The sequence below is a fragment of the Plectropomus leopardus genome, chromosome 3 (genome assembly GCF_008729295.1).
Source record: "Plectropomus leopardus isolate mb chromosome 3, YSFRI_Pleo_2.0, whole genome shotgun sequence".
NCBI classification, from domain to species: Eukaryota; Metazoa; Chordata; class Actinopteri; order Perciformes; family Serranidae; genus Plectropomus; species Plectropomus leopardus.
The window spans coordinates 37,036,409-37,055,921 of NC_056465.1; the positions used below are offsets into that span (position 1 = coordinate 37,036,409).

A 19,513-nucleotide genomic window follows, 5' to 3' on the forward strand; every position below is an offset into this window, starting at 1 on the left:
CTGCTCTCTCTGAGAGTTCAGTCTTATCAAGTAAATGCTGCAACTAAACATCAGAGCAAAGTGCAAACTGCAGCTGATTAATCACGACTGATGCGATCAGACAGAGAGGTCTCGTGACGCACGCGCGCGCACATTGTGACCGTAACATTTGGGGGGATTGCGGAGGAAACGCATTTTTCATTTCATCTTATCTACGGGTCAAACTTTAGCCCAAACTTAAATAAAGTCATTTTTTGTGTGTCAAATAATCAGATAATTAGATAATGTTTATTTCCTCTGATTGGCTGCAGATTAAACACAAAAAAGACTTTCAAAACTCCCCACGAGGTCCTCAGAGAGAATTATTCCAGACGTTTATTCTGCATCCAGCAAGGCTATTTAAAGTAAAGGAAGGTAAATCTTCCTCAGCCTGCAGTCCTCCTCAGACACATTTGAGCCAATAGCAGGACGCATGGCGCTGCGTTAGACCAATGACAAAGCAGCCTGAGTGCGCACTCCGCTGGAAGACGACGACCATGGACTGGAGAGGAGTCCTGCTCGCTGGAACAAACTTTTAGTTTCGATACGGGGCAAAAAACGGTGAGTTTAAAGCCACTTTGTAGCAATACTCTGGCGTTTACACACTTTAGTTTTGAGGAGTTTTCCGGAGAGAAAACTCGGCTCAGAGAATCTTCGCTTCGTCGGTAAAAAACGCTCAGACACGTTTCTCCGAAACAAAATCACCGCAAACATTTTAGTTTCGAGCCCCGTGTGGGTTTTAAATGAGTGTAAGTTGTGTTTAAAGGTGTTTTAAAGATGTTTGTAACTAAACCGGATCACGTCCCGCTGACCCACTTAGGCCCGCATGCAACGTAAGACGCCAATAAACGCAGAATCGGTCCGACGTCGTTTCTCTTTTTTTTCTGCGCTTTTAACTAACTTTCGTTCAGGCTTCAGCTTTTGACAAAGAAAGTTCAGCTGATTGGCTGAGATGAGTTCACTCTGTGTGCTCACATGTGTTTATGAATGAGCCTCATATGTCTGCTTTTTTTGCAGGGAAGCAAACTTGCATGACAAATATGAAGACTTTAGGGACTGTTCGTTAGTTGTTAGAGCGGAGGGAGAGGTGCAAAAAGGGGGAGCCATGTCAAATAATTTTTAAGCACTGTGGAGGTTCTTGTGTTTTTTATTTTGGCTTTGGAGAGGGGCATAGAACTTTAAAAGGCTGTATTTTTTATTTTTTATTTATTTTCTTTAATTTTTTTAAAATAACCACTGCTTCCAAAACAGCTATTTTATGTGTTTTTTTAAGGTCACAGAAAAATAAATGTAACATCAAAATGTTGGCCTTCCTTACTTGCTCTTACCTGCTATGTTTAAACATCTAAAAGTCATTGACGTTTTTGGTTCTATATTGTTCTAAAAGTAAAAAGGTGTGTATTTTGTTTTGGTGTAACATCAAGGTATTTGCCTTCTGTACTTATTCTCATCTACTACATTAAGACATCGGAAAGTCAATAACTTCATAGTGAAATTTCCGTTTTGGTTCTATAGTATCAAAAGTAAAAAAAGTGGTCTGTAGTCTAAACACAATAAGGACTGTTCATTAATAATGAGAAGTTAGGGGGTGGTACAAAAAAACTGCAAACATTACACCATTCATCATAGCCACAAATGGTGAAAACAGAAATAATGTTTGTATTACTCTTCAGACGGTCCCTGGACACATTATGTGGCACAAATGCATCCCTCAGAAACTGAACTTCAAACAGTGATATTTCATCAAAATCACTTCATCTTTTGTCTCATGGAAAATTGTGCCAAACATAAACATTTTTTTTGCATGAACTAACCAACATGCACAACAAAAGTGAAAAATGGAGGATTTTTTAAACTCGAGGATTTTGTCTTTAACTTTTAAAATCTAAAAAGAAAAAAGTTATGGAGGAGGAGGGAGTGTCATAGATTTTCACAGAGTCACTCAGGAAGCCTGAAGGATAAATACTTGCAGCATCATGGAGGGTCACCTTCCCTTCCTATAATAAAGAACAGTCCCTTGACGCCTTGAATCATGTTTAGCACTTTTCTTACGGTGTGCTCTGTGTCTGCAGGAGTGAGGTGAGGGGAGCTGCTCGGAGCAGTCATGGGGGAGATTGAGGGTTCGTATCGGGTCCTGCAGACTCCCGGCGTCAGACTGGGAGCCCAGTTCAACCCGGGTATCAGCACGCTGGAGCCGGGCCAGAGCCTCAGCGGCAACATGGTGAGCGGGAGCAGGAGCCACGGGCGAGGAGGGCTGCAGATCCGTGTGCAGGGGCTGGACGACTCCCAGGAGTTCTTCGATATTGACGTGAGTGTCTCCTCTCAGCCTTGCTGTGTGTGTGTGTGAGTGTGTGAGAGTGTGTGCGTGTGTGTGTGTGACTTCCTGTCGTATTTGCACTGCGATAAGTCTGCAGTTTGTGACCCAGCAGGCTGCCTCTTACCTCAGAGGCTGCGTGACACTGGGGTTGGTGACAGCTGCCACATGGCTTTGTTGCTGAAATCCCTTCCTCCTTAAGGCGTCTTATTCGGGTAACTAAGTGTAACTCGCCAGGCTCTTTTTTGGTTTATTGGCTGTGATTTGTGCTTAAAGGCCAGGCAGGAGTTTCTGCTCTTTAAACGTTAGCCAGCAAGGACGTCAGTGAGTTATTCACGAGGAGTGGGCTTATCATAGTACTTTACTCCTTTTGAAACCTGAAAAAATAGACTTCTTTCAAAGGCAAGAAGGGGGCAACTGAACAAAAACTGACAAAAAACTAGCAAGAAATTAAAAAAAAAAGTTACAAGAAAATTACCTGAAAATAAGCAACAATAAAAAAGTGTAAAGAACCAAAACAAACATGAAAATGGTCTTAAGAAAGTGCCATAAAAATAGAAAAGAAATATATTTAAAATGTTATATGTTGTAGAATAACTGTAATTATAAAATTATAACATTTTTCCCTAGCTTTTTGATCATATCATCATCACCCCCATCTGATTTTCTTATTACGTTATACCATTTTTATTTATTATTTTATTACACCATATTTTTTTTTATTTTTTGCAAGTTACGGGACATTTTCTTTCCAAGTTCTGCATTGTAATTTTTTCTAAAATTAAAAAAAATAAGTCTAACCCGCAACACAAGAAAACTGATGACGATCCAGCCCTTAAAGGGTTAAGTCATAGTACAATATTAGCAAGTAAAGGGGGGGGGTTGAAGGATGATTCTGCATCGATGCAGTGGCAGCGCATATTCAATTTTAGCCACGTAACACTGCGTGTTGATTTGCCGGCTGCAGGTGGACAATAAAGTTCTGCAGTTCAAAAAAGATTCCTGGTAGCAACCATTAATTTAATTTCTGAACATTTATGTTGACATGAAAATGTTTTTTCTTTTATGAAGAAGTTCACTGCACTATAAGAACGACTTCAACGTTCAGCGACGTTTAGTGTGAACTGTTGTAAATCCGGGTGCTGTCGGTGTGTTCGGACTCGCGGTTTAGATGTTTGCAGATTTCAGGACGTTCAGTTTGCTTTCTGAGCGACGACAGCTGCTCGAAGCCAAAAATGTAATCTGTGATTTCTCACCGTTAGATGTTTCTTAACCCTGATAAATCATACACTTAACCTTTTTAAAACAAAAAAAAGGTTGCCGTCCAGAAGGTACTGCAGTGAGCAGCCTGGTAAGACAATTATTCTAAAAAATAAATAAAACACATATAAACATAACAATTAACATACAATTATACTGCATGTATAATTATCAGATTTCAGATTTAAAAAAAAACAGCACTGTGGCTAAAAATATTTCCAGATTCCTTTTTGTCATTTTTATGCTTCATATAAAAACTGCCACTTAATAATTCAGTGTAAGACAATTAATAAAAGCTGTAAAATAATAAGCTGATAATTAAGAACACAAATAAATGAGCTAAAATTGCACTAAAATAGAATAAAATAGCTAGTTTTAACTCAAAGATTTAAAAATGAGGAATATTCTAAAAAACAAAAAACGGTCTCTTATGTGCGGTTCACAGTCTATGGTGAAGCAGTCTGATTGCTGTGGGAAAATAATTGCTTTATCTCGTTTCATTGTAATTACTTTGCAGAGAAGGTAATCCTTTGAAGACGGGCAGTCAGACTTTTGATTCACGCTGTTAAAGTGTTTTTTCGTTGTTTACTCGGCGAGCTGCTGCCGGAGTCATTCAGGAGGCAAATAGGAAGCAATAAGGAAGCCGCTGTATCAGAGCGAGTTTCCTGTCTATTCTGCAGGGGAGGAAAAAATCAAAGTGGAGCCTCAACAGTGAATAAACAGACCAGCGCCTGATCGATGGAGATTTCATTAGCAGATTAACCCTTTTAAACCTGGAGCGACATCACGTTTCTTGTGCTGCTTTCACAACTATTTAAACTTTTGAACTCTGAGCACATTGGTGCCGTTTCTTTGACAAACATGGAAAAAAGGCAATGAGCAACTTGGTTAGAAATGTTCCAAAAATTGCCAGAAATCAGTAGATTTAGATTTTTTTTTTTAAAGCTAGGAAATAATGTCTACGGAAAAAAGTTAAGGAAAAACTATTCATAATTGTCAGAATTCTATATTTTAAAATTATGTTGCATAATTAATATTTTTTAAGCACTCTTTACTTTTTTATCTAGGTGATTTTTTTGTACTTTCTACTAATTTCCTGCAAATTTTTGAATCTTTTTTTTAATTTTAAATTGCCTTCTTCAAGAAGTGTTCCACAAATTGCAAGAAATTGGTAGATTTTGAATAATAATAAAAAAAAAAACTCTAAAAAATGCTAGGGGGAAAAAAGACAATAGCTGGGGAAAACTATATATATAAATTAGAATCATAATTACATATTTAAATTTTTAAGCACCTTTTTACTTTCTTTTCTTTCTTTTTATTCCAGTCAATTTTCTTGTACTTTTTACAAATTTCCTGCTAATTTTTGGCTCATTCATTCTTTAGTTGCAGATTGCCTTCTGCCCATGTTTTTGAGAGAAATCAGGCCAGTTTGATGAGGTTTAAAAGGTTAATTTAACTCATTCTGTCAGAAAAGTTTGGTGACTGTTGAATTTCCTTGTGTAGCCGCAGCAGTAACGGTCCTGGCAGACGTAGTTCGGGGTGTGCTGCTGAGACGGTCATTTCATAATCTTACGCGCCATATGTTGTCTGAGAGTCTGAAGCTAACAGACTGAGACAGACACAAGTTTAATTTGTGCGGAGGTGCGTCCCTGCGCTGCTCAGTCTGGAGGAAAACGGTTGATTTTGTCAGTTTTAGGAAGATAATCAGCCCTATGTTTGGAGAGACAACTGGAGCGGACCTGCAGAGTTCAAAGCGAGCTCTGGCCGCCGCGTTGATGGGAGGTGGCAGACAGAAATACTCGGCTGCAAAAGGGGAATGACGGCGATCCTGTTGTCAAGCAGACTGCAGTTTGCCAAGAACAAGATGGCCTCTGAGAGGCTCCTGCTGTTCCCAGCGTCGCCGTTCATTCATACGAAGTCGTGGGCTGCTGGGAGAATAGTATTTATGTGTTTGCACGGAGTGACTGCAGAGCTCAGCGTCCGCTACAGGACTTGTGTTTAACCCTTTGAGACCTGGAGCCAATGAGGAACTTAGTTAAAAAATGTTCCACAAATTGCCAGAAATGAGTAGATTTAGAAAAATTATATTTAAAAAAAAAAAAAGTAATTATCGTAATTACATATTTTAATAAATATTATTTTGTTGTTTTTTGGTTATTTTCTTCTTTTTACTAATTTCCTGCAAAGTTTTGGATAGTTTCATCTTTCACTGCTTATTGCCTTGTTTACATGTTTTTGAAAGAAAACAAGCCAATTTGAATAGGTTTCAGTAAGAAATCTGTTATAAATTGCAAGAAATTAGTAGATTTAGAAAATTCTTTTTAGAAAAGCTAGGGATAAATGTCTAATGAAAAAAGGAAAAACTAGATTTATAGCTTATTTTTATAATTACATGCTTAAAATTATGTAACAGAATTTTAAAACTTTTAAGCACTTCTTCCAGATTATGTCCTTTTTTATTTTTATGTGCTTTCATATTTTTTCCTTTTTCTCTTTATTTAAAGACAATTTCTCAGGTAATTATCTTCACTTTTTTGTGCCAGTTTTTGGGTCATTACTTCTTTCGGTGCTCATTGCCTTCCTCCCACATTTTTGAAAGAAATCAAGCCAATTTGCCATCAAAAGAACTGGTTCGCTTTATCATCTTTGGTTTCCGTCTGCAGGGCCAAAATAAAGAAAAATGAATGAAGCAGCATAACTTTTCCTACATAGTAATTTTTGCTTGTGCATACTGTCTGCAAAAATAGAAGCAAAATTGCAGCGTTGAATGTTTGAGATGACTGCGGACTTCAAGCACCCGCCTGCCCTCCATTGTGGCTCTTCGATTGCTCAGCTGCTCAAATATCTTCTTGTGTAAAGTCCTTTATCACCTGCCATTACCTGCCACTCTCACTCTACAGCGTGTGTTTAAATGCTGCTCTCTTAAAATACTTCCCCTGGAAAATGAGCATGTGTGTATCAGTTACTCACTGTGTGTTACCTTGAAAATGTGAAGAAAACTTTTTTTTTTTTGCTGATGATGGCTGCAACAAACAAAATATAATATATATATATATATATATATATATATATATACACACATATATAGGTTAATAGAGATTTTAAAATTCTGATAACCCTGATATTATCTTAATTTAAAAGAATATTCCACCCATAAAATGACCATTTGTGTATCAATTCCTAAAATATTTATTAACATTACATCACCCACCAGCAGGAGTGTTTATTGGTCCGGTGTGGCGCAGTGCATTCTGGTAGTTGTAGGTTTTCTCCCTCTTGAGCAAAATTGTCCCTTTTCTCTGGTGTCTCTGCTCATGTAGCAAATATTTCAAAGTATTTGTGTCTTTTTACTGCAGGGATACTCAACTTGCTTTGCTTGGGGGGCACTTTGCAAACTGACAGGAGGCCAGGGGCCAGTTGCAGCATCCCCATACATGATGCTCGGATTTTAGGACATTATTGTGATTTTAGAGAGTTTCTTGGATTTGAGGACGCTTTTTAGGATTTTGGGAGATTTCTGGGATTTTGGGAGATTTCTTGGATTTGAGGATGTTTCTATGACTTTTGGACTTTTTTAGGATTTTAGGATATTTCTCTGATTATGGGACAATCTCGAATTTTATGACATTTCTTGGACTTTAGGAAAGTTGTTGGATTTCAGGACGTTTCTATAATTTGAGGAAGTTTTGAGGAAGTTTAGAGGATTTGAGGATGTTTCTGTTACTTTTATTTGATGCTGTTTTATGCTCTGTGGCACCTTATGGATACTAAAAGTACAAAAACAATTCCCAGTGTGAATCTCTGTATTTTGTAGTGAATTAGAAAATGTTTGGCCACCTTGCAGCCTATCAAGGGCCAGATTTGGCCAGCGGGCCATAAGACATTACACGATCATATAATATCACTTTGATAAAGCATCACAGATTTCGTCTCCTGATACTGTGGAACCACATGAACATATGATGTGTGTATATGATCATATAATGTCTTTGTTGTGGAAAGACAACAGACTAATCAGATCAGAGCTGGTGTGCTTTGATCGGTGGCCCTCAGGTGCCCGGCATGGTCATCATCAGCTGCAGCAGACATTTGCTTGCATGGCTCTTGTCGTGGGGCCCCTCCCACAGCCGGAGCAGGAGAAAGCTCAGCCTTGTGGTTTCTGGACAGGGAGGCTGGGCCGGTGGGGCAGAGGAACACAGGCTTCTTTTATCCAGCACAGCCAGCCCCTCCGCTGGCCTGAACCTCCAGCTCCGAACTCACCAAAAAAAAAAAAAAAGGCGAGGGTGGGATGTGGAACCAAGCTGTGTGAAAACGCGGTACAGTCGGGGCAGCGACGGGAGGGGAACCCGGGCCGGCTTTTGCTTTAGTGTTAGCAAACAAGCACATAAATAGCGAGGTTGACAAGCAAGCGGTTTGGGAGGGGTGTGCGGGGGGGGGGGGGGGGGGGGGTGGCTCTGGTGTTAAAAGAGCAGTTCAGAGGGAGCAGCAATGGCCGGTACAAAGTTTGAGCCGGGTGTTGGGGGAGGGGACGCTAAGCGAAGCTGAAAGTTTGGAATTTGAACCAGCGGCCTGCAGCAGAGTTTGTCTGCAGAGAGTGATGAAACTCGCTGGTAACAAATCCGAGACGTTTTATCTCAGAAAAGGTGACAGAAGAAAGATGCTGAAGTTTCATGGTATTTTTAAATGTCGTTTTTTTTTTTGTTTTTTTTTTGCATACAGATCCTGCAGCATTTTCAGCTGTACACACATAACAGAAAATAAATGAATAAATAAAATAAAAATATAACGATAAAAAAATAAAATAGCATTTAAAAAAATTATTATTATATAATAATAATAATAATAATAATAATAATAAAATTTAAAAAAAAAAAATCTTACTTGTTCCATTGAGAATAACAGGGTTTCTGTGCCTCCTTAAAGTTTTTAAGGGCATTCAATTCATTAATCTAAAAATAAGGGCTTAATTAGTATTAAATCAATCTTTAAAAAAAGTCTTTAAAATGCAAAAACATGGAGAGAAGAATTCAATAAATTTTTTTCTGATATTGCATCACATAAAAAAGCATTTGTTACTGATTATTTATTACAGACTTTCAATATTACAGAATTGTAATTGTCAGCCATATCTTAATTTTTTTTGCACAAAAATATCCCGGCTTCAGGCCGACTGCGGACGCCTCTTTGAAATGAATCAGTCGTCCTCAGTGCTCTGTGATCGTGCGCCAGTTATTGAGGCTTTCAGCAACAGCAGACCAGATTTCACTGCGCATGTGTTTTACTCCAATGATGCTGCAGGACTTCTCCTCCTTTTCACCTCCTCCTTTGAGAGGTGAAATTCGCGGGACGCTGCGATGAGCGGTCAGAGCTGCAGAAAAGTATTGGTGATGAGACAAAATTGCAAGGTCACACAGAATTTACAGGGTTTGGTTGAATTTGCATTAATTGTTGCAGTCGGGACACCATCCTGAAAGGGCTGATTATTGATCGCTCTGATACTGTTCTGGGATGTTTTTTGCTGCTGCGAGTGATCAGCTGCCTCTTAGGGAGGTCCCACGTTTCTCTTTATTACCGTGTTTTGGAGTCGGGTGGGGCAATATATCGTCATTGAGATCAGATGCTAGATATCTTCTTAGATTTTGGATATTGTAATATCTCAAGAATTTGTTGTTCAGTGATTTTAAAGGCTGCATTACAGCTAGAACTAAAAAGTTCTAGATGTTGTATTATTGACCTTTTCCCACTTAGTCATTTCATCCAAAGTACTGATGATTGTTGATCAAAAACCTGATTTTTGTGAAAACACCTATAATCTATCCTACAATATTAACCCTTTTAAATCTGAGTAAGCTAGCTTGATTTCTTTCGAAAACATGGGAAGAAGGCAATGATCAACTTGAAAGAAATGACCCAGAAACTCGTAAGGAATTATTAAAAATTACAAGAAATTTACCTGAAAATTTACAAAGAAAGAAAGAAAAAAACAGTGAAAGTAAAAAGGAAGAAAAAGAAAAGAAAAATAATTGACCTAAAATATTGTTTATAAATTACAATAAATCTGTAAAAAAAAAAAAAAAAAAAAAAAAAAACAACATTTAAATATATCATTTTTATTTTAAAAATGGAGGCCAGCTGCCATCATTACCTAGCTTTTAAAAAAATAATTTTCTGAATCTGCTAATTTATTGCAATTTGTGGGACATTTAATCACCGTTTTTTCTGTTTTTCTGAAAGAAATCAATTTGTTGCGGTTCAAGGTTTAAATACTTCTGAAAGGTGTTTGAATGCAGCACAAATAAAGTGATCCAGGTTTCAAAGTGTTAACATGGAGGTATTTGATGAACCTTCTGTGATATTTGATTTTCTTCGTGTCTCCCAGCCGTGATTTGGAGGCTGAGATTAGTTTTGAAAGTATCTGGGTTACACAGGTGACCTGAGCAGAAGGCACCGCGAAACACCTGATCCTGATTACCGCCGCGTCATGTTTATCTGCCAACAAATGCTCGGGGCCAACTGTCCACAGGTGCGTCCTGAAGCCAGGTCGTGAGGAGAAATCTGCACCGGTGATTTAAAACAAAAGCTGCAGACAAGAGAAGCATCAAAGGGGCCGTCGGTCTTTAAAGTTTCCTCACAGACGTGTGAAAGTGGCCACCGGCGTGCAGAGCTTTAACATGTATGTCAGCAGGAAGTCTCCTGGTGGGAAGGCCCAAACAATGAGCGTCCCACTGAGCCAGATACAAGCCCCGACACACCCCTGCTGTCAGGAGGAGGCTCCTCTGCAGCTCGCTCCCTGCTGGCTGGGCGCTATCAGCTGCTGCCTGCTGAACCGTGCTGAACCGGTCACACAGGGAACACCCAAACCCTCCATGTGAGTCAGGCCGGCTGAGATTTGGGCAACCTTTGTATGAAGCACGGCGCCAGGATTTTTTCTCTATCATCTGTTTTCCACCGGGGCCAGTTCCTAATCTAGAACCAGTTCTTTGTGTTTTGACCATAAAATGTATATACAGATGGACGACATGACAGCTCCCCAAAAGTGTAACTTTTTAATCTGGATCGCCCCCTGGTGCCTGTCTGCAGTATAGGTCATAAAGACTGCCCCCCCCGCATGTTAGTGAATGGGACATAAAACTAAAAACTCAAAGTATATGCCAAATGATTTCTTCTCAAAGATCATTTCTGTGAGTGAAGGTAGCTCTCATCGCCCTGATGTTTGTTCACGTGTTTGTTTTTATGATAAGTTTGGTTTTAATGAGTTATTAAATTATACAGAAGGGGGCTTTTTCCACCATGACTGACAGCTGTGACGGCCAATCCATGCACTCACGTTCAATGGAGCGGCTCGAGATTGGTCAGATGAATGTTTCAGCGGGAACTCCCCCACGGCAGATATCGCTACTGCGCAGGCGCTGCCTCTCAATGACATCACCCGTTTAACCTTAAGAGGGGCATGTCGTCCATCTTTATTTACAGTCTGTGGTTTGCGCCAGCCAGAGAACTGGCCCCAGGCCAGAGGAACCAGTTCCAGACTGGCACCAGCACTCTGCTGGGCCAGAAGAAAGAACCGCTTACTAACACGGAGACCGCCATTTTCAGAACCCCACATACCGACAGACAGTTTCCTAACGTTCAGAGCACGACATTATTTTATCAGTAGTGCATATTTTTTATCTGTTCTAAATGTACATTAAAGGGTTATTTTAAAGTTTTTGTACTCTTATCAATGTGGCAGTGGACAAATTTGCTTGTTTATGTAATCGTATATACAGTATATTATTATTGTAATATGCAGAACAATGACAATTACTGTTCCCAATACCATAAATGTACAAACCAGCAAAGGAATAGTGCATAAAAAAGAAACATGAACACACATGAACAGGAGCAACACACATGAACAGGAGCTGCACAAACGTGTACCTGCAGAAAGTGCAGGTCTGCAGCGTGGGCCGTCTGTGGCGAGGGGGAGGAGCTCTGTGCATCAGCTGTGTGTTTGGCCTGTGGTTTTTGGGACTGCTTCTTGATGGCGTTTAGCCTTTTCAAAAGCAACATTTTCACTGTGGCCCCAAACACTTGGCCTTTATTTCCCATCATGCCTAGTGCTGGACTGAGTAGTTTATAGTTTGAAGTGAATTTTGCTGTTTAATGTTCAGGAAATCGAATGTCAGTTTTTGTCAGTGTTTACAGCGAGTCTGTTCACAACATGCTGGTTTCTGTCATCTTTGTGTTAGTTTATAGTTACACCATCAGTGAGTCGAATGTTACTTTTCATTTGATCAACTGGATTTTCTCACAAAAGTTTCCATTCTGCGATGTAGTAAAGTGAATATTCATTGATAGTATTCTTAAATGCCCCTCGTTCCTGCCTGACATGGCGCGATAATGATAAGATTATTTTAAGAGCAGTGATTGAGAAATGGTGGCGTGATTCTTTTTGGGACTGCGCAGGTGTGCTGTCATGCAGATTTGAGCACATTTTAAATATCTCGTTGACCTTCGTCGAAACTGCTGGAAGTATAACACAGATTTTATTCCAGAAGTTGTTGTCAGTGTGGATGTTGAGGTCTTTTTTCCCTTTTTGTCTTTTCAAGTTTATTAATTGTCGTTCTATCCATATCTGTGAGAACACACACGGTGGAGCAAAATGACCGTCCTCAGGACCAGCAGACTGAAACATGAATTAGATACATAACATAAGCATATTTAGTTTTTTCGGGTTTCTTTTAATAAAAAAAAACACAGTTTAGATCTGTTCTATATGAAAAGTGACCTTAGATGACTGCTGTTGTGATTTGGTGCTATACATAAAATAAAAAAAATTAAATAAAACAAAATAAAATAGCACAAAATAACATAAAATAAAATAAAACAAAATAAAACTGACTTTTGGGGGGGTGGGGTGGGTACTGTGTACTGATTGCTGGCTACACACACACACACACACACACACACACAGGGAAGATTTGCCGCCCAGAGAAACATCTGTTGGTGATAATCCCCGCTGCTCTGTGAGCTTGATTGTGTGACCCTCTGACCTGCCTTAAAGTCGCAGCTCTCAGATGAAGTTTGGTGTGAACAAACTTCATCTGTGATCTCATTGTCACATCTTACACACACACACACACACACACACACGCACGCGCGCACACATACGTGCTTGAACTGAAAATGCCAGATGGACTTTTAGGAAGCAGCCCACTGGTTTTATGTTTGCACGGCAGAACAGATTCAGATAAATCACGGCTGCAGAATGTTAAACAAATAAAATATATATTTAATTTAGGGCTGTCAAACAATACGTTAAAAAAAATCTTGATTAATGTCATTTTTTATTTTACATTTTTAATTACATTATTTTGTATTTCAAAACATTTTTGAAGTCCATATCGACAAAGTAAAACAGTTCTAACCAGATTGTTTTGATTAGGAATCAAATGACAAAAATACTGCACCGGAGGAGCATAAAAACATGAATTTTTGATAATGATAATAATAATAATAATAATAATAGATTTTTAGCCTTAAACCACAGACGAAACCCAAAAGTATCAATTCACAGTTATCTTTATTGTTCATTTTCTCTGTCAATTGATGGACAGTAAAAAAAATAATATGAATAAATATCCCAGATAATATTTAGTCGTCTGTTATGTTGTTGGTTTAATGTCTAAGTATCTCTGCCAGGAACTTTCTCGCTCCACGTGTCGTATAAATGTGATGTTTGATGTTGACATGTTTCTGTCATGTTGTTGCAGAGTTTTGCGATTTAAAGTTTTATTGTGGTTTTTGCTTACTTTTCTAACACTAGTCCGTGGGGAAAAGTTTAATCATACTTTTCGAGAGGGTTCCCACGGATCCTTAAGTCTTAAAAAGCATTCAATTACTCGTCCAAAAATAAGGTTTTAATTGGTGTGGAAGAATCTTAAATATCGGGCACCAGGAGCTCACCTGGTAGAGCGGGCGCCCCATATGCAGAGGCTGTGTCCTCGCCGCATGTTTGACTCCAACCACGGCCCTTTGCTGCATGTCACCCCCTCTCTTTCCCCCTTTCATGCTTTATTTTTAAAAAAAAGATCAGAAATAAATGCGCAGACATGTTAAGAAGAATTTCTGGGGGGTACGTATGTCTGTGTCACTATGTTGCTCTAAATTCAGGTTCTGCTCTCCTGATTTCCCAGATTTCTTTTTGTTGTCGCATGCAGAAATGCCATTAAAGGGTGGTATAATGCGCGGGTGCCCACAGAGTACACAGACGCTGATGGCACGCACAGATAAGCCAGCTCAGTGAGCAGTAAGAGGAAGTTATTTGAAGGGAAATGATCTGCACAGGTTTGCACTCTGATGAGAAGAAACTCTTCTGGATATGAAATTAGGTGTATAATCGCCGTTGTCGGCGTGCACATGCAGCACTGGATTTGTCCTTTTTGCCAGCTGTCTGACGGTAATCTGTGTGAAAGTGTCATCCCTCGCTCTCAGATAGAGGAAGATAAAGCTGAGTGTACTCGAGGAGGATTTTACTCTCCCTCTCTCTGGAGACACGAGTGGCGTTTCACATTCCTGCGGAGGGTTAATGAGTAACAACAAGGAGGGGAGGGGCTTCTCAGAGTCAACACAGACAGGTTTTCTCTGGACAGCTTCACTCAGTACGTTTACATGATGTTAGAAAAAGTGGAATTTTGTATTAGTCTGACTTAAACTGGACTTTTAAAATCCATGTTAGTCCGACTGAAATCAGATGAAATTGAATTTCTTGAAGTCGGATTAAAGCACCCAGATGATGTGATCCAACGTCGACTTCCTCGGTCATGTGAACTCCTTAGTTCAGCGTTTATTGTCCCTCGAGGAAATTTGATTTGCAGTTTAAAAATAACAGTTTAAAAATACAATAAACAGACACATAAACCATCATAGAAGCATACAACCAAACTTGTTTAATCCCGACCAACAGTAAAATAACAGTGAGGGTCATCCAAAAGTGTAAAGAGTAAAAATCAGTAAATAAAAAAGATGATGATGATAATAATAATAACTACAGAAGAAATGCACAAGCAATTAAAAAATAAAACAAAATCAAGCAAAAATAAACAAAAATGCCAAATATCGGCCCGATAATCAGCCGGGTCGATAATCAGCCGGGTCGATAATCAGCCGGGTCGGATCTGTCAAGCCTGAGTTTAATGTGAAAGATGTTTGAACACAGAACAGGGAAACTGGTTTAAGTAAATCGCCCTCTTTGTTGAAATTACTGAGCTCCTCTGAAGCCGTCAAACTGAGACAGAATACCTCAAAATGCTCCTTACATTTGGCCGCCGACAGAGTTTGAGTCTGTGTGGATCGTATGTTTGGCCTGCGCTCAAACTCAGCCCAAAGTATTTTAACACAGCAGTTTCTGCTCTATGGTCGAGATGCAATCAAACACTGTAAACGCACAGAAAAAAGCACGTTTTACAACAGATTCCTACATTTATGGATGTTCTGTCAGTAGGTTTCACCTGCAGTTTGTAGATTTTGTGCATGCAGAACGTATGATCGTATCAGCGTAATGAAAAGACGAACTACAGTAAATCTGCTGCTGCTCTCTGAGTGTTTTACTTCAGCCCATGCAAAGCAGTTCTTTTTATAAGGCTTTTAAAAATACTATTTTACATTACAACCAGATGTTTCAGGCTATAATTTTCTCAAAAAGTCACCGGCTGGGATCCCAAACCTCAACTGCAGTGTGCTCTTAGTACATAGTAATTAGTTCTTCGTTTAGTGAAAACAAACCCCGCCGCGCTGAGAAGGTAAACTGCGGCAGATTTCCTGCCTGTGATTTCGCTGCAGGGCCGGATGACTTTAAACGGACAGCGGGACATGTTTTTGCTGTTCACTTTGCTCATCCGACTCGAGGAAACTATTCGAATCGACAGATGGGACATAGGCCACCTTAAAACGTGCACACGGATCATTTACAGATGCACAACACACAGACGGGCAGACGGCGTTCACTCTGAGCTCAGCCCGAGAAAAAAAAAGATCTTCATGTTCATCACAAATGTTTCTGATCGGCTTTACTGTTCTTTAAACTCTGGAGGCCAGGGGCCAGGGGCCAGGGGCCAGGGGCCAGGGGCCAGTCACAGCAGCCCCATACACATCCCTAGGACTTCAGGACATTTATAGGACTTTAGGGTGTCTCTAGGATTTTATGATATTTCTCAGATTTGAGGACATTTCTAGGATTGTAGGACATTTCTAGGACTTGAGGACATCTCTATGATTTTGGGACATTTCTCAGACTTTAAGACATTTCTTGGACTTTTGGATGTTTCTAGGATTGTATGATGTTTATAGAATTGTAGCGTATTTCTCAGATTTCAGGATGTTCTAGGATTTTAGGTCATTAGGGTCTAAGCTAGGACCTCTGTCAGGGGTGTGGGGGATCCTCCACTGGCACTTTTTTGATAAACAAGCTCTATTTTGATGCTGTTTTATGCACTCTGGCACCTTATGGATACTAAAAGTACAACGATAATTCTCAGTGTGAATCATTTTATTTTTATTGTGCATAAAAATGGTTGGGGGGGGCCACCCTGCACCTTATCGGGGAGACTTTGTTGCGGCACTGTAGCACCATCTGTGTGTAAAAGCGGCTTAAGCTTTCAGTCTGAATTTGGAGTTACACAGCATGATCTATTGACTTACAAATGATCATTTTGTGAGTGAAGTATTTTAAGATCTTGTTGGCAAAGTGATGAAAATAACGATTACTTTTTGTCTGTTGTTTTTTTTGCAGCCAAAAGCGATTGGACAGACGCTCCTCTCTGAGGTTTTCCTGAGAGGCAACCTCATCGAGAGCGATTACTTTGGCCTCGAGTTTCAGAACATGCAGATGAACTGGGTGCGTACAGCGGAAACTCTGTCCTTTGTTTCCTTTTGAAAATCCAGGAACTGACACGCTGATTGATTATACGTTAAGCAGTGACCAGCAGAGGCAGCCAGAGTTTTTGAGGTCAAAGGTCACAGCTTGTCGACAGCGCAACTGTGTGAAGACGAAAGAGGAACTTCTCATTCATCAGCTGCTCGTCTCTAACCTTGTGCAGCAGTGCAAACAGTGACGCTGTGTTGTTTTTTCTGGACGTGAGCGGTATATAATCTGTGAATATTTTTAACTCGTGTGCCACAAGCGCCCGTACACAACTGTCAGACTTTCCAATGTTTTATTCGTCCAGAAAATCTAGACCACCTACAGGTTTTTCATTTGTAAAGCAGCGGAGAGGAGATGTTGAACACACCGTATATCTTCTACAAAGAGAATAAAGCCGGCGTTGATCTGCCGGCCGTTTAGCTCATATATTCAACCGTAAGAGCTCTGTTGTATAAAAGACTTTATACAACACATTTGCTGCTCTGCAGGGTTGTTTTCTAAGATTTTAGCACCATGTTTAAAGTCTGGCAGCAACTACAGATGTAAACAGCTAAATGCCTCTAACCAAAAAGTTAAATGACAGTCTGGGTCAAAGTTCAAATACATGTAACTTTGACAGTTCTGTGTTTCTTTTTTGGTTCTTTTGCCACTTAAAACAGAAGAGTTAGCAAAGTATGGAGGATGAAAAGCCACTAAAGTATCCATAAATAAATACAAAATAAGTATAAAATTAAATAAATAAAAGAACAAATACATGCTCAAATAACTTTTTTAAAAATCTACAGAAATAAATAAATAAAATAAAACATAAATACTGAAATCATGAAAACATTTTTAAAAATGTATAGATAAATTAGATCAGTTAAATATGAACAATAGGCAAATGAAAGGCTAAATAATTGCTTAAATAAACACAATAATAAATAAATTTACAAAATAAATACAGGAGTAAATTAATACATAAAATATCATAAGTAAAATGTAAGTAAAGTAAAGTAAGTAAATGCTGAAATGCAAAAATATATAAATGTAAAAAAAAATGCATGCATAAATAAATGTATAAATAAATATGGAACTAAATAAATAAAGGAGCAAATGCTGTTATACAAAAAATAACCTAATAAATAAATAAAAGAATAAATAAATAGATGCTGAAATAAATGCATAATTAAGTTTGTAATAAACGGGGCATAAAATAATAAACAATTTTAAGACTTTGTACAACTACATTCATTCCTGTTTATCTGTGTCTGTGTGTTGGTCAGTTACGGGGTCACAGCTTCTGCATTCTTTATTTATTTGGATATTTATTTCAGCATTTATTTATCATTATATTCATTTATTTCTGTATTTATACATTTATTTATTTATTGATACTTTTTGTATTTTTTTCATCCTCCATTAAGGGGTATTGGTGGATTTTTTTTCAACCTTTCAGTGGCAGGTAGAGGTTTCTGGAGACGGTTATTTATCACGTGTCCCAGCTCATAGTTGCATTCAGCTGAACATGTCACAGACATAAACTGAGTGATGCTGCACGTTTGTGACTATAAAGTGAAAGAAGGATTCAGGAAAACATCAGCTGATAAAAACTACTCGATAATATCTGTCTGGATCGAGCACATTCCTCCCTCAATCAGGCCCAGATGTGACGGCGCAGCCAGGCTCCCACAGTGAACCAGTGAAGCCAGTTTCTGCCCACAACATGCCGCATCACTCTGCTATCAGCTAGACTCTGACATAACGCTCACTCAGGGAGTTGTTTAAGGAAGGGCTGTCAGATTTTTGTAAAGAAGTCCTCGTGATAGTGCAAAGATGATATCATTTCTGTTTCCTCAGGTTTGGCTGGAACCCACAAAACTCATTATGAGACAAGTCAGACGTAAGTTAGCTCAAATATTTGCTCAAATTTCCTCCGAGTCAAAGTGTGCTTGTGTGCCGATGATCCGGTTTCATGTTTTTCAGGACCAGCGAATACGCTCTTTAGGCTGTCGGTGAAATTCTTCCCCCCAGACCCGGGTCAGCTGCAGGAGGAGTACACCAGGTCAGGGACTGTAATTTCCTTCTGGATATTACTTTTATCTCATGCCTGTGTAGAGCAGCTTTAGAAAATACACTCTTTTTTTCCTGCTTCAGAAGATTATGGTTTTCAGGGCATTATAATATTTGCCCCCCCCCTAAAAAAAATTGTTTATGAAGTTCTTTGCAAGCTTTGCTGCAGTCAGTAAGACATTTGATCAATGCATGTTCATTTTTTAACAACCCCAAAAACGACATTTAAGAGCCTTGTGTGCTTTTGTTTTTATAGGTATTTGTTCTCGCTGCAGATCAAGAGAGATCTGATGGAGGGCCGGCTGATCTGCACAGAAAACACAGGAGCCCTGCTGGCCTCACACCTCGTCCAGTGTACGTTTAATTTGCTGTTTTTTTTCGGTATTTGTTTTTTTAGTAATTAACCTTAAGGGACATTTTGGCGTATTTTTTGACTGTTCAGGTCCAAAAATGCTCCATTGAAACCCATTCAAACTGACATTTTTGATCCCACAGCCATCAGAGCAGAAAAACAGGACTTGTGTTATTTCTGGGTGTCATTCTGGGCTTTTAGAGTTTGTAATTTTTACAATTTCCCACCTGATGACAACATTGTTACCATATTTAGCATATGAACAAGATTCATGCTATTTCCACCTACTGCATAATCAGTGTTGCTGCAAATCATTGACATATCCCAGGCTGCCATTTTGTGTGCACAGCGACACAAATGTTTGGACATCGTTTTAGCTTCGCATTAAAACTCTTCTATAGTTTCACTCCACAGATTGAATACAAAGACTTTTCCTGATCTGTCAGAATAACTGCAATATGAATTATTTATTTTTGCATCATGAGGCGCAAAGCTTAGGGGGGCTGTCGGACATGTCCACGCTGGGGACTGTCGGACATGTCCACGCTGGGGACTGTCGGACATGTCCGCACGCTGGAGCGGGATGTCGGACATGTCTGCGCTGCAGGCG

The 19,513-nt window shown here is 39.3% G+C and overlaps 1 protein-coding gene across 1 annotated transcript in view; it reads left to right on the forward strand.

Annotated features, from left to right (window-relative positions):
* The first annotated feature begins 237 nt into the window (after window positions 1-237).
* Window positions 238-19,513, forward strand: part of farp2 (FERM, RhoGEF and pleckstrin domain protein 2) — a 49,632-nt gene continuing 30,356 nt past the window's right edge. The window contains 6 exon segments of the mRNA XM_042483770.1: window positions 238-579; window positions 2,091-2,326; window positions 16,368-16,472; window positions 18,339-18,381; window positions 18,465-18,543; window positions 18,808-18,905. Coding sequence (XP_042339704.1) covers window positions 2,123-2,326; window positions 16,368-16,472; window positions 18,339-18,381; window positions 18,465-18,543; window positions 18,808-18,905 — 529 coding nt within the window. The 5' untranslated portion in view covers window positions 238-579; window positions 2,091-2,122.